Here is a 12,731-nt window from a genome sequence, read left to right as displayed (position 1 = left end):
GCTAAATGTAAGAGACCTAATTTCGACAACTATAGGAGGAAGGTTGTAATAGCTGATTGCTGATAGATAGAAGCTACTAGAATGTTCCCATTGTGGCAAATGCCGGTTTAGCTTGTTAAGTTGCGCATCAAAAGCTCTTAGGATGACAAAGATGGCGTAACTGATGCTCTCTAGAGATTTCTCTCAAATAGTTGTTTAGGAGAATGCAAAGGCCTATCAACTCAGTTCTGCCATATTGAATTACTCCACCACTTCAGGCCAGAAATTTTTTGCTCCGTATTTTGGAAATAAAACCTTAACATAACCCTAGTCCCTAATAATCACATGGGTAGATTTGCAGTGTTACAGTATGTTATCGCATGCTAATTGGGGAGAATTTTACCCTTTAGTTTCTATTTGAACGAAACTTATTTATAGGTATAATATACCGGGTGACCCACGAAAAAGTTTAGACGTTTCCCGACATCTTGAGGCCGAACAAATGTCCCAAAGTGCTTGGAGTTTTGATATTTAGAAAGTAAATATCCTAGCTTAAAATTTGAGCTATCACTTTTTAAATTTGACCAACTTGTTCTCTACTTATGAGCTTTTAAAGTCAAAATTCACTTTTCGGAAAGTGTAAAAAACACGTAAAAAAGAGGTACCTTATTGGGACTAATTTGACCAAATTTTGATCTTTCAAGGGGCAAAAAGTTCAAAATTTCCTATGTAGTAAGGAACTCGATAAGGAACTTTGAGACTGAAATTCTCTGTAAAAATAAGGAACTCCAGGCTCAGAGCAAAGTTGAGGTTCCTTATAAAAAAAAAAACGTGTAGACAGTTTGTTCGCCTAAAGGAGTATACTTTTAATTCTATGCTTCAGATAGAATATTAGACAATGACAATCCATGAAGAAACTTAAAATCTTCATTTGGTCAACCCTTGTTTTCCTAAAGTCAAAAGGAATTATCCGTCTCAATTGTGGTAGTTAAAATTTTTTATTTAAACTATGTATACATTTTTTTTATATAAGAACAATAAGGCTCAAAATTGCCAAAAAATAAGAACAATGCTGAGCCTGAAATTACTCAATTTCAAGCAAATAAAGGGTTAAAGTAGTAAAAATTTGATATAACGCCCAAAATACCTCAATTACACCCTATAATAAGAACAGGATAAGAACAATTTGAGGCTCAAAGTGCCAAAAAAATAAGAACAGCCTAGCTTCAGAAAAATTTTACTGGTTTTATAAAAAAAAGTGTACTTCTTTCCTTAGCGATCATTCTTTAGTAAATATTTTTTTTAATCAGTGATTTCGACCTGCTTTCTTATTCATATTTCTAAAAAAAATGTTGGAATTAGGGATGGCAACATTAGTCCATGGTACATATCCATACTTTAGATGGAGCTAAAATTGGAAACCAAACCTTAGAGGTCAGAAAACCTTTCGCTCTATGCACCACCAAAGTGATCAAAGAGTACAAAAAATATATATAATCATAAGCCAAAAATTTCACAATATAACAATATAACTAGCGCTTTTATTAACATTTTATTTCATATTTATTATTTTATGATACTGTACACATATTTTGTGTTTTGTTGGTACATGTTTTTAATTTTTAAAACAGACTATAGCCATTTGTATATGATTAAATTGACCAAAATCTCCAACACCCCATTCTTATTTGACCCCACCATACATCCCCATCCCCCCTACAAAGGCCATCAAAATTTTTGGCATTACCCCCTATAAAAAAGGGGGTGCAAGATATGTTTACTGAGCACATAGATTACAAAATTGTTCTTATTCAGAAATAACAATTTTATTTTTAGACAAATGGAGATAATTTTTTTTTGAAAAAGTACCTTAATCGTGATGTCTTCTGTTAATGTCATCTTAAGAGCAAGACCATTTTCTAAAAGGTAAGAGAATTTATAATGAATTAACATTTTGTTGATTTCATTCTCTTTTCTACAGGTTCTTTGCATGCTTCTTCCAGCTCATTTTTACCAATTTGTTGTTAGTTACTGTATGGAAAAAAATCAAGTAAAATTTGTAAAAACTCCTTTCTGACTGCATGAAAATGAAAATTTTGTTTTGATTTCAGTGAGATAGAAGATGGAGCTGAAATCATCCTTTCCATGGAAAAACAGAAAACCTACTTGAATTATGTCAGGGTAAATATATTTTATCATGAAAACTTTTTATATTTTTAGCTCATGAAAAACAGTAAACCAACTTCACAGAGCAGGTCTACAATTGTATTGTGATAGGGTTTTTTGGGGAAAGTTTACTTGAACAAAAATCTAGTATAAAGTTATTCATTTAATATAATTATTTACGCCTTTTAGGATGACAGCAGTGAAAGTTTAGGACTTGGAAAAAGGGACAGCTTTTCCCAAAAGCAATTTCTTTTTGACCGCTCGTTCTGGTCAGTAAATAAAGAAGATGAACACTTTGTAGACCAGCAACAGGTATTATGAATTTTATTTTCAATCACATTTTTATTCAAATTAAAATTGAAAATTTCTGCTCAACAATCTACAATCTTAATTTTTTTTCTAGGGTGTTGAATTTTAGGTGATATCTTAAGCCAAGCAAAAACCTCATTCAATATGATAGACATTTTTTCTAGCAAATTGAATTAGCTCAACCAAATTGATATGACTTTATCGCGTAAATGCAAGGAGATTAATTGTGTGTTTGTGTTTATGAAACCATTGTGGGAAAGATATTTCTCTGGTACATCTTTACCAGTTGTTACTATAGGCAGGCAGCCAAACAGGAACATATAGTTAATCCCTGTGATTTGGTGCTGAAATTTATTGAAAATCTTTGAATTTGTTATTAATTCATGTGCTATTCTCCCATATTCTCTATTCTTCCCATAGATTTTTTTGGAGTATGGTAAGAATGTAGTGCAATCAGCAATCGAAGGGTACAATGCGTGTGTTTTTGCATATGGACAAACAGGATCTGGGAAATCTTACACAATGATGGGGACTGAAGATAACATTGGATTGATTCCAAGAATTTGCCAGGTATATTTTTGTTTTCACAATTTTCTGATTCCTTCTTCACTTTATTATTCCCTCTTTTTTATTTATTTAATGAAATCGATCAATCTTATCTATCCTAGACATTATTTCTGCTCAAAGCTCAGTCAATCTAAATTTGATCTCAATTTTTAATTATATCATCCTTTTCCTTTTCTGTCTATCGCATTTGTTTAACCCTTCAGGTCCCATCATTCCGTTACTTCAACTTTTCAAACACTTTTTGATTCTTAACAACTAAGAAAAGAATGCCAATCTGGACTAGTTATTTATTCTGGTGTAAAACAAAAGGGCAGAATGGGTCATTTCACTCCTAGGTTCAGACCTACCACCAGTATAAGACCATTGAGTAATCTCATTATGATGTCAATATCCTATATAGATTCATTTTTTCACCAGGGACTTTTCAAAGAACTTTTGAAAATGAGAGAAGATGTTACATCACGCCTTGAAGTTAGTTATATGGAGATTTATAACGAACAATGTCGTGATTTACTGAAAAAGAAATCCAAAGCAGATGCACCACAGGCTTTAAAAGTTCGAGAACATCCAAAAGAAGGACCCTTTGTTCAAGGTATTGCATAATAATTTTGACAATATTGTTAGCTTCGTTGTACTTTTTTTTGGCCTTTAAGTACTAGACTTTTGTTTATATGAAAACTATGCAACTTTTACCTATGTTTCAGATATTAGACCAAATTTAATTATCTTTTAAGTATGTTTATCCATTAGATTATTCACCTAGATATCTTTCCAACGGTTTGTAACCTTTTAAATACATAAATGGATGGTGAGAAATTGTTAAAAAAGTTAAGTGTCCACAAGAAGCAAAAAGAGATAATTTTCAAAAAAGTCCACAGAGGTGAAGGGCTGATAGCATTTCTTATTTTATTCAGATTTGAGCATCCATCCAGTCACAGATTATACATCAATATCTGCCATCATTGAAGAAGGTAACAGATTGAGGTTAGAAAAATACCTATTATTATTCACTTTCATATGTGAAGTGGTTAGATATTTTTGATGTATGAAGGGTTTGAAAGACGTTCCTTATATGTCTTATTTGATTGTATTTAATTTGCCGGCACTTAGTACTACACTATGGCTTGAACCAGATCAGAATAACTACCATCCCTTTTTTGCGACTATTCAATAAATAATAAATGATAAAACTTTTTTGAGAATTTTCGAGATCTAGCTATTTTACTAGAAAACTCCCTTTCTTTTGACACCTCGATTTAGTCCAAAAAACAGTTCAAAAAAGTGATATTAGGATAAAATATCTTGAAGTCAAAATAAGGATTTCACCTTCATAATGTTGATTTTTTTTCAGGGTGACGGCAGGAACCAAAATGAATAGTACTAGTAGTAGATCACATTCAATTTTTATGATGAAACTGACGCAAGCAAAATTTTGTGGTAATATTCCCAGTGAGACTGTTAGTAAAATCAATTTGGTGGATTTGGCTGGAAGGTTTGTATTTCTTTAGTACCCTTGATAAAGTCTATGATTTTTGAAAAAAATAATGTTTTCATTGGTGTTTGGCATTGGTTTAATTTAAGGTGATTCATTTACTTGAGTTTAATATTATGTTTTATATTTTTGACTGACTTTAGTATTATGTCAGATAAATTCGTTTTTGAGTTTTTATGAATCGCTAGAAGTGAATAACAATACTTGAGCGTATAGTTTGATCTAGATAAGGTTTAAAAACAAGATTATTCAAAGAGGTATCTTGTTTATAAAGTTCGAATTCTCGTCTTCATTTTTAGTGAAAGAATATCGAAATCGGGAGCAAGCGGTATACGATTGAAAGAGGGTGGAAATATCAATAAAAGTTTGACCACTCTTGGACTTGTTATCTCTGCTTTGGGTAAGAATCAAGGAATCACAAATTACTCTTCTCAGGATATTGCAGGATATTGAATATGATAAGAAAAGAATTCTGTAGAGTTACTTTAAAGTTTGTTTTAGCCACTGGAGCCCCTAGGTATATCAGTCAGACCTATGACGATAAATTAGCTCTCCCCAAAGACTCCCTACAAACTCTTTTTAACTATACACATAAACTTTTCCATATTTTGTTCGATTTTCTTTTGTCTTTCTAGCGGAGAATTCGAGTCGGAAATCAAGTGAAGGAAAGATACCACGCAAAACTTCTTTTGTCCCTTATCGTGATTCTATATTAACTTGGTTATTGAAAGATAGCATCGGTGGAAATTCCAAAACCATCATGATTGCTAGTAAGTGTTGATGAAACTGTAGTAAAGTTTGATATATTTTCGTTTTTACTGGTATCTATTTCTCCGGAGAGCACTCAATGCAAACAACCTACCACTACCAGATATAAAACCCTATAGGTTTTTTTTCTTAAGTTTATAGTCGAGTACACTGTGGTTGGAGCAAAGGAATTGGCGGATAATTGGGAATTTCGGAAATTCCAAATAATTGGGAATTTAGGGAATTTTTTAGGAATCTTAAACACTTCGAATACCGCTTTGATTTATTTTCATTTAAAAAAGATGTCGCAAATATGTGTAAACCTTTCATTAACTTTGAGTAAATATTTTCGTTTCTAGCTGTTTCACCAGCATCGCATCATTACGGAGAAACTTTGAGTACACTCCGGTACGCGAGTCGTGCACGAAAAATCGTCAACAAACCTATCATCAACGAGGTCAGGCTGATTTCATTTCGTTTAATTTTGTCCTTTTCATTTAAGTTGAAACCTAATTCTTGATACTAAGTTAGAGGGTCATCTGGTCGCTAGGATCGAGGAAATTTATTTACTCTTCCTTGCTCTAGGTTTTTTTATCGACATACAGCTAAATACCGCCTAGTTCAATTTACCGGATCAGGTCGGGTTAGCGTGGCACATGGGTATAACCCGGACAGTGAAAGCGACTGTCCCGCTTTGCGCCCAACAACAATTTTACTGACCAAAAGATTTCCGTCACTTTCGACTGCCCCGCGTCACACCCAAAACGACTTTTTTCGACTGTCCCGCTTCGTACCCAAGACGACGATTGTCGACTGTCCCGCTTCGTACCCAAATCGGAATTACGCCACACCCTTCCACTGTCCCGCTTCGTACCCAAATCCGAATTACGCCACACCCTTCCACTGTCCCGCTTCGTACCCAAATAAGAATTGAGCCACACCCTTTCACTGTCCCGCTTCGCACCCAAATCGGAATTATGCCACACCCTTCCACCGTCCCGCTTCGTACCCAAATCGGAATTGCGCCACACCCTTCCACTGTCCCGCTTCGCACCCAAATCCGAATTACGCCACACCCTTCCACTGTCCCGCTTCATACCCAAATAAGAATTGAGCCACACCCTTCCACTGTCCCGCTTCGCACCCAAATCGGAATTATACCACACCCTTCCACTGTCCCGCTTCGTACCCAAATAAGAATTAAGCCACACCCTTTCACTGTCTCGCTTCGCACCCAAATCGGAATTATGCCACACCCTTCCACTGTCCCGCTTCGTACCCAAATCGGAATTACGCCACACCCTTCCACTGTCCCGCTTCGCACCCAAATCCGAATTACGCCACAACCTTCCACTGTCCTGCTTCGTACCCAAATTGGAATTGTGCCACACCCTTCCACTGGCCCGCTTCGTACCCAAACAAGAATAGTGCCACACCCTTCCACTGGCCCGCTTCGTACCCAAACAAGAATTACGCCACACCCTTCCACTGTCCCGCTTCGTACCCAAACAAGAATTATGCCACACCCTTCCACTGTCCCGCTTCGTACCCAAACAAAAATTACGCCACACCCTTCCACTGTCCCGCTTCGTACCCAAACAAAAATTACGCCACACCCTTCCACTGTCCCGCTTCGTACCTAAATTGGAATTGTGCCACACCCTTCCACTGTCCTGTTTCGTACCCAAACAAGAATTAAGCCACACCCTTTCACTGTCTCGCTTCGCACCCAAATCGGAATTATGCCACACCCTTCCACTGTCCCGCTTCGTACCCAAATCGGAATTACGCCACACCCTTCCACTGTCCCGCTTCGCACCCAAATCCGAATTACGCCACAACCTTCCACTGTCCTGCTTCGTACCCAAATTGGAATTGTGCCACGCCCTTCCACTGGCCCGCTTCGTACCCAAACAAGAATAGTGCCACACCCTTCCACTGGCCCGCTTCGTACCCAAACAAGAATTACGCCACACCCTTCCACTGGCCCGCTTCGTACCCAAACAAGAATTACGCCACACCCTTCCACTGTCCTGTTTCGTACCCAAACAAGAATTACACCACACCCTTCCACTGTCCCGCTTCGTACCCAAATCGGAATTACGCTACACCCTTCCACTGTCCCGCTTCGTACCCAAATAAAAATTGAGCCACACCCTTTCACTGTCCCGCTTCGCACCCAAATCGGAATTATGCCACACCCTTCCACTGTCCCGCTTCGTACCCAAATCGGAATTACGCCACACCCTTCCACTGTCCCGCTTCGCACCCAAATCCGAATTACGCCACACCCTTCCACTGTCCCGCTTCGTACCCAAATAATAATTGAACCACATCCTTCCACTGTCCCACTTCGCACCCAAATCGGAATTATGCCACACCCTTCCACTGTCCCGCTTCGTACCCAAAGTGGGATTGTGCCACACCCTTCCACTGTCCCGCTTTGTACCTAAAGTGGGATGCTGCCACACCCCTCCACTGTCCCGCTTCGTGGCCGAATTAGAATTGGGCCACACCCTTCCATTGTCCCGCTTCGTACCCAATCTTGAATCATTATTATTATCATGAACATATAAACGACTGGACGTCTATCTTCCGTTGTGTCTTTGAAGCGAGCTTCGTTGCCGTCTGTATTTCAAAATTGGTAGAAAAAATCTGACAATATTCTGTCACAATTTCATTTCTTGGAATTACTTAGGTAAAAGGATTCATGGAGCTTGAACATTAATCATGATTCACAAAAGAATTATTCTAAATGTTTTAGTAAGTTTGCAATATATTATATCAACATTTTTCAACGCAGAAATGCAGAATTTCAACTACGTGTTTACTTTTGAATCACTTTTGTCACTCCAATAATCTTTTTTATGACATGAAAAACATTGTGTGCCAAAGTTGAGAGGCTGTGTCACAAGATTATCATTATTTGAATCCCATACTCTCTAAAATTATTCCATACTTTTGAGTCCAAATTTAAGAATATTAGTCGCAATTTTGACAAGCTGTTGATGATTTTGCCTCGGTTATCTTTGTCATGATATAGATAAAAGACTTGAGAAGAGTAGAACAACAGAGACTTTTGTCAAAGTTTTGACGTTGTTAGCAAGTTATTCCCAAGAGGTATATCATCAAAATTTATTGTTTCATTTTATGACTTTAACGAGGCGGCAACGAAGCTAGCAGTGTTATCTTCAAAAATACAAAGGAGATGGGTGTCCAGTAATTTATATGTTCATGTTATTTTAAAGAATACGGTTTCTGATGTTTCTTGATGTTTTGAATTTTGATGTTCACACAGCTTTTCGAGAAGTTGCATAGGACATGGAGGTATAAAGAAAAACAGGAGTTGAATATGTCGGTAATTGGTTGTTAAAGTCTTTTTATTTCTTTTATAAAATGTATCAAAAGAAATTCTAAGCCCACCCGATGAAATAAGTCCTTTATAAGCAGACACAATTTCAGACTCAATTTGTAGACATAAAGTCACTGGAGAATTTTGGAGGAAAGTATCAAGCAATAGAGTTCACCTTAAAGAAAACATTGATCAAAAAATCTTATCATTTGATGAAGGATTGCCAAGTGTACAGGTCTTTTTTTAGTCCAAATATTTTCTTACTCGGATGTCAGAATAAACAATGAATCTCGTCTCATTCAATTTCTAAAGCTTAAATGAGCCAATAAGATTTCACCTATGGATAAAAGAGCTCATTAAAGATATGAGCATGCATACATCGTAACTTTTTTAATCGTAGGGCGAGCTTGGTTACAATAGTATACTTCTCCTGTTTCATTATACCTCCATGCATAGGAGTACTCTTTTTGAAAAACGAAAGTTACCATTGCATCAAGGATAATCTAACGTCATTTAGTTGAGGTATTTCGAATTTTAACACATTCGCTGCCAAATACGAGCATACTCGTATGCTTAAGCTTGGTACTCACTTGTGCAAAAAATCGCGTTTAAGTGCGTCTAACTGCGCTTAAGTGCGTCGAACACATCTTTTCTTTCTAGTGAGTACGTTTGCTAAACAAAATTAAGCGCACTTAGACACACATACGCACATGAACGCCTTGATTTTGCTGGGCGCGCTTAAACGCGAATATAAAAAAGTTTCGATATTTCGACGCGATCATCAAAGACACCGCGTATAAACACTTTTCAGTTCTTTTGGATTTGAAGAGAGATGGGGATATTCTATTGCGTTTAAGTGCGCTTAACTCATTTTTCACTCTCTTTCATTCAAATCACTTTGCAGTGAGTACATAAATAGCGTTTAAGTGCGCCTAACTGATAAACGCACTTAGGCTTAGGCGCACTTAGACGCAATTAAACACGATTTTTTTGCACAAGTGAGTACCGGGCTTTAAGAGCCTTTGATAAGATAACTTTGATATAAAAACTTTTGCTTTTCTTTCGGATTTTTTGAATCAAAGTGAAATTCTACGTTGATTGGTATAGACTTGAAAAACGCACAAAATACAGGTAACGTTACCCAGCTAAATTAATGTAATTTACTGTAAAAAAAACTGAATTCATAATTCTACCTGATCAGATCAATCGTCAAAAGTATTAGTGCCATTATAATAAGAAGTGGAAATTCTAGTTTAGATTTCTAAAATGGTCCTGTGCTATCTCCAACACTAAAATTAGTGGGCTGAAATTTGATAAGTAATTATTAACTGTTTGCATAGCCCTTCGACTTAAAGTTCGAGCATCTTCTCACTTTTTTACTAGGGTAAGCATCTATTTTTCTTCGTCTGGTTGGTATTTTACAGACCAGAATGTAAACTTGACTGAAATCGTGTTTCGACTGGTTGACTTTTTCCGCTGAAGGGTGATTTGTCGAAGAAAAGAGATCAATAACAAAATATATTCGTTCCCGTGAGTATTTGGAACTTTGCAGAACGATCTGTAAAATACACGTTCATCGCCTGCTGGAACTCAGGAAATACTGGAGCTTTTGACTTGAAATTCTTCCTAGTCATAAATATTGACCATCTAAGACAATGTGCAAAATTTTACAGATCGGTCCGTATCCTACCTGAAATATACTCACTCTCAGCACCAACACCACTCGTCTGATTTTGCTGAAATTTGACCGCAAATGTGTACTATCAATACCTAACACTTGTCAAAATAATAAGTCAATAACATTTACTAATCAGTCATTGCAGTATCCTAGGGCTGATTTAAGCAAAAAGGGCATATTTGGGCCGTTCTGTAAAATACACGATATCAACAGGTGGCAAAAAATTGATCTTTTGCCCAGAAAAAAACATGTCATTTGGAACTACCTTACAAAATTCGAGCAAGAAAAATAAAATGAAACAAGTTAGAAAATACTTTCGGTATTTTCAAGAATGACGACGTCATCAGGTGACAATGGCAATCAATGATGGTAGAATTTTTACCAAAGATGCCAACAAACTCGTTCCCTGCGTATTATCGGCTTTTTGATGCTTACTGATGGCGCGGCGCTAGATAATAATATTCTCTGGCGTATATCAGTAACGTAAATAAAGGATGGAATACACCGGGGCGAGGTTGAGATGCCAATTCATATTTCGTGCACACTTACATGATTTAAAGTCAATAGACCTTTTCATAAATTACGTCACGAATATCACTTGCCTCGTATTCCTCGTATTTCCATGATGATCATATTCCTTGAGACATTAAATGATTTTTTTATGAATAGAAAGTAGTTGTAATAAACCAGCCGAGGCTGGAAGGTCAGCCAAAAGAGCTAAGAGGGTTAAGGGTTAGAGAGTCAAAGGGGTTAGAGGGTCAAAGGGGTGAAAGGGATAATTTTGATGAGATGCGAGCAAATGTTAGATCAGCGTTCGATACAATGGCAATTATCTGCCGGTTGAAAAGTCCAGGAACATCGCTCGTTTGGGATGTTAGTTAGTCTAGTGTAATTAAACTCTTTGTTCATTTTAGTCAGTTATAATACATTTTTTCTGTTGGGTGTAGACAATATCCATATCTGACCAAAGTGTTATACTACAAATAAATAAGAAAATTGCCAAAAAGTCAAACCCAAAATAGAGATACATGCCATAATTTTAGTGCAGAACCATTTTTAGTTTTCATTACATAGAAACTGTACTTTTTTTGTTTACTTGTTAAAACCCCATTATAACACTTTGCCGTAACTCTCTGCAGCTTCCTCTAAAAATTGTAACTGACTGCCATTAAGCTACAAACTTTAAGAAAACCGCAAACTCCTGAAAAACATAGTTTCTGCCTATATAGAAATGGATCAGTTATAAATATCTTTTAGCTTTGTTTAGCTCTTCTTAATTTTATTTCATTATTTAGTTTGTTTATGTGTTTGGAACTGCAGGTCGGTTTTACATATTGCCTGAGGGAGACTGAGTGTTGGGTACCCGTAACATGTGTAAAGTCGCTTTGAACCGGTCACAAGTCCGGGACTTCAGGCATAGTTTTTGTTTTCTATTTATATATGTGTGTTGAGAGTTGTTATTTGGTGGTTTTGTGTTTCTCATTCTTTTAAATTGACCATCTCTCTTTTGTTTCAAAGTCCCAAATCTTTCTTATTGTATTTTTCATCTGATATTGGAATGATTTCAAAAAAATAATAAATCAAAAAATGTATAATCTTCAAAAAATACAAAAACATTATTTTCTTTTTAATTTAGATCTTTTTAAGCTGCTTATATATCAAATCTTTTCCTTTCCTTAAAATGACTGCATCTTCAGTATATATATAACTTTGTGAGAAATATTTTTATCCATCATAAATTTCTAAAGCAGGAACAATTTTAGTCTGTATACTTTACTAAATTCCAATATATAACACCTTGTCACAATTCTCTGCAGCTCCTACCAGAAATTGTAACTGGCCGCCATTAACAATTTTAAGCTACAGTAGTCACAAACCGCACACTCTAGAAAAACACAATTTGCCAAAGAGTGGCCATGCTGTGCAACTTGATGGTATTGGTATATATACTTCATTAAAAAATCTAGAAACCATAATCTCATAACTTTCCGCAGTCCGCTTTCTGCAAGTCCGATAAAAGATATGTAAAAACTGTTGTCGCCATTCATTCCATATCAACCATTTAGTTGAAGCCAAAAACGTGCGCAAAGATCAGAAAAATCTGCTGTTCGAAACTGCGTGAAAAATAATTTGATCAATTTCAACAAAAACTGTATCGCTTGCCAAGCGAGCTGCTGTGAGTAAGAATATAACCTTGATCTCCCGTACAGGAATCAAGGTCGATGACCACTGTACCACGGCAGCAGGATGAGTTTGTAAGTCTGAAAGCTTTTCCGCTGCTTTGCTGGATTCCCACTATCAACCTCTGCACGCTCTGTGTTTACAAGTTTTCAAATCGAAGTAGCGAGCCGCGTGCTAATAGAGGGTAAACCGAAAACCAGTTTATCCACGGTTGACGGTTTCTCAATTTTTTTATTCGGACCAGTCCACGCCGATTCCCT

At 36.5% G+C, this 12,731-nt stretch overlaps 1 protein-coding gene across 1 annotated transcript in view; it reads left to right on the top strand.

Moving 5' to 3' along the window:
* Positions 1 to 1,813: 1,813 nt before the first annotated feature.
* Positions 1,814 to 12,731, top strand: part of LOC136816004 (kinesin-like protein KIF16B) — a 45,418-nt gene continuing 34,500 nt past the window's right edge. The window contains exons 1-10 of the mRNA XM_067072426.1: positions 1,814 to 1,905; positions 2,091 to 2,160; positions 2,335 to 2,457; positions 2,875 to 3,024; positions 3,439 to 3,613; positions 3,936 to 4,005; positions 4,373 to 4,513; positions 4,813 to 4,913; positions 5,149 to 5,283; positions 5,620 to 5,717. Of these exons, the coding sequence (XP_066928527.1) occupies positions 1,859 to 1,905; positions 2,091 to 2,160; positions 2,335 to 2,457; positions 2,875 to 3,024; positions 3,439 to 3,613; positions 3,936 to 4,005; positions 4,373 to 4,513; positions 4,813 to 4,913; positions 5,149 to 5,283; positions 5,620 to 5,717 (1,110 nt within the window). The 5' untranslated portion in view covers positions 1,814 to 1,858. The remainder of the gene's footprint in view (positions 1,906 to 2,090; positions 2,161 to 2,334; positions 2,458 to 2,874; positions 3,025 to 3,438; positions 3,614 to 3,935; positions 4,006 to 4,372; positions 4,514 to 4,812; positions 4,914 to 5,148; positions 5,284 to 5,619; positions 5,718 to 12,731) is intronic.

Source organism: Clytia hemisphaerica, unplaced genomic scaffold (assembly GCF_902728285.1).
Source record: "Clytia hemisphaerica strain Z4C2 unplaced genomic scaffold, Clytia hemisphaerica genome assembly, whole genome shotgun sequence".
NCBI lineage: Eukaryota > Metazoa > Cnidaria > Hydrozoa > Leptothecata > Clytiidae > Clytia > Clytia hemisphaerica.
Note: the sequence above shows the minus strand (reverse complement) of the source record. Positions and strands in the feature narration are given on the sequence as shown.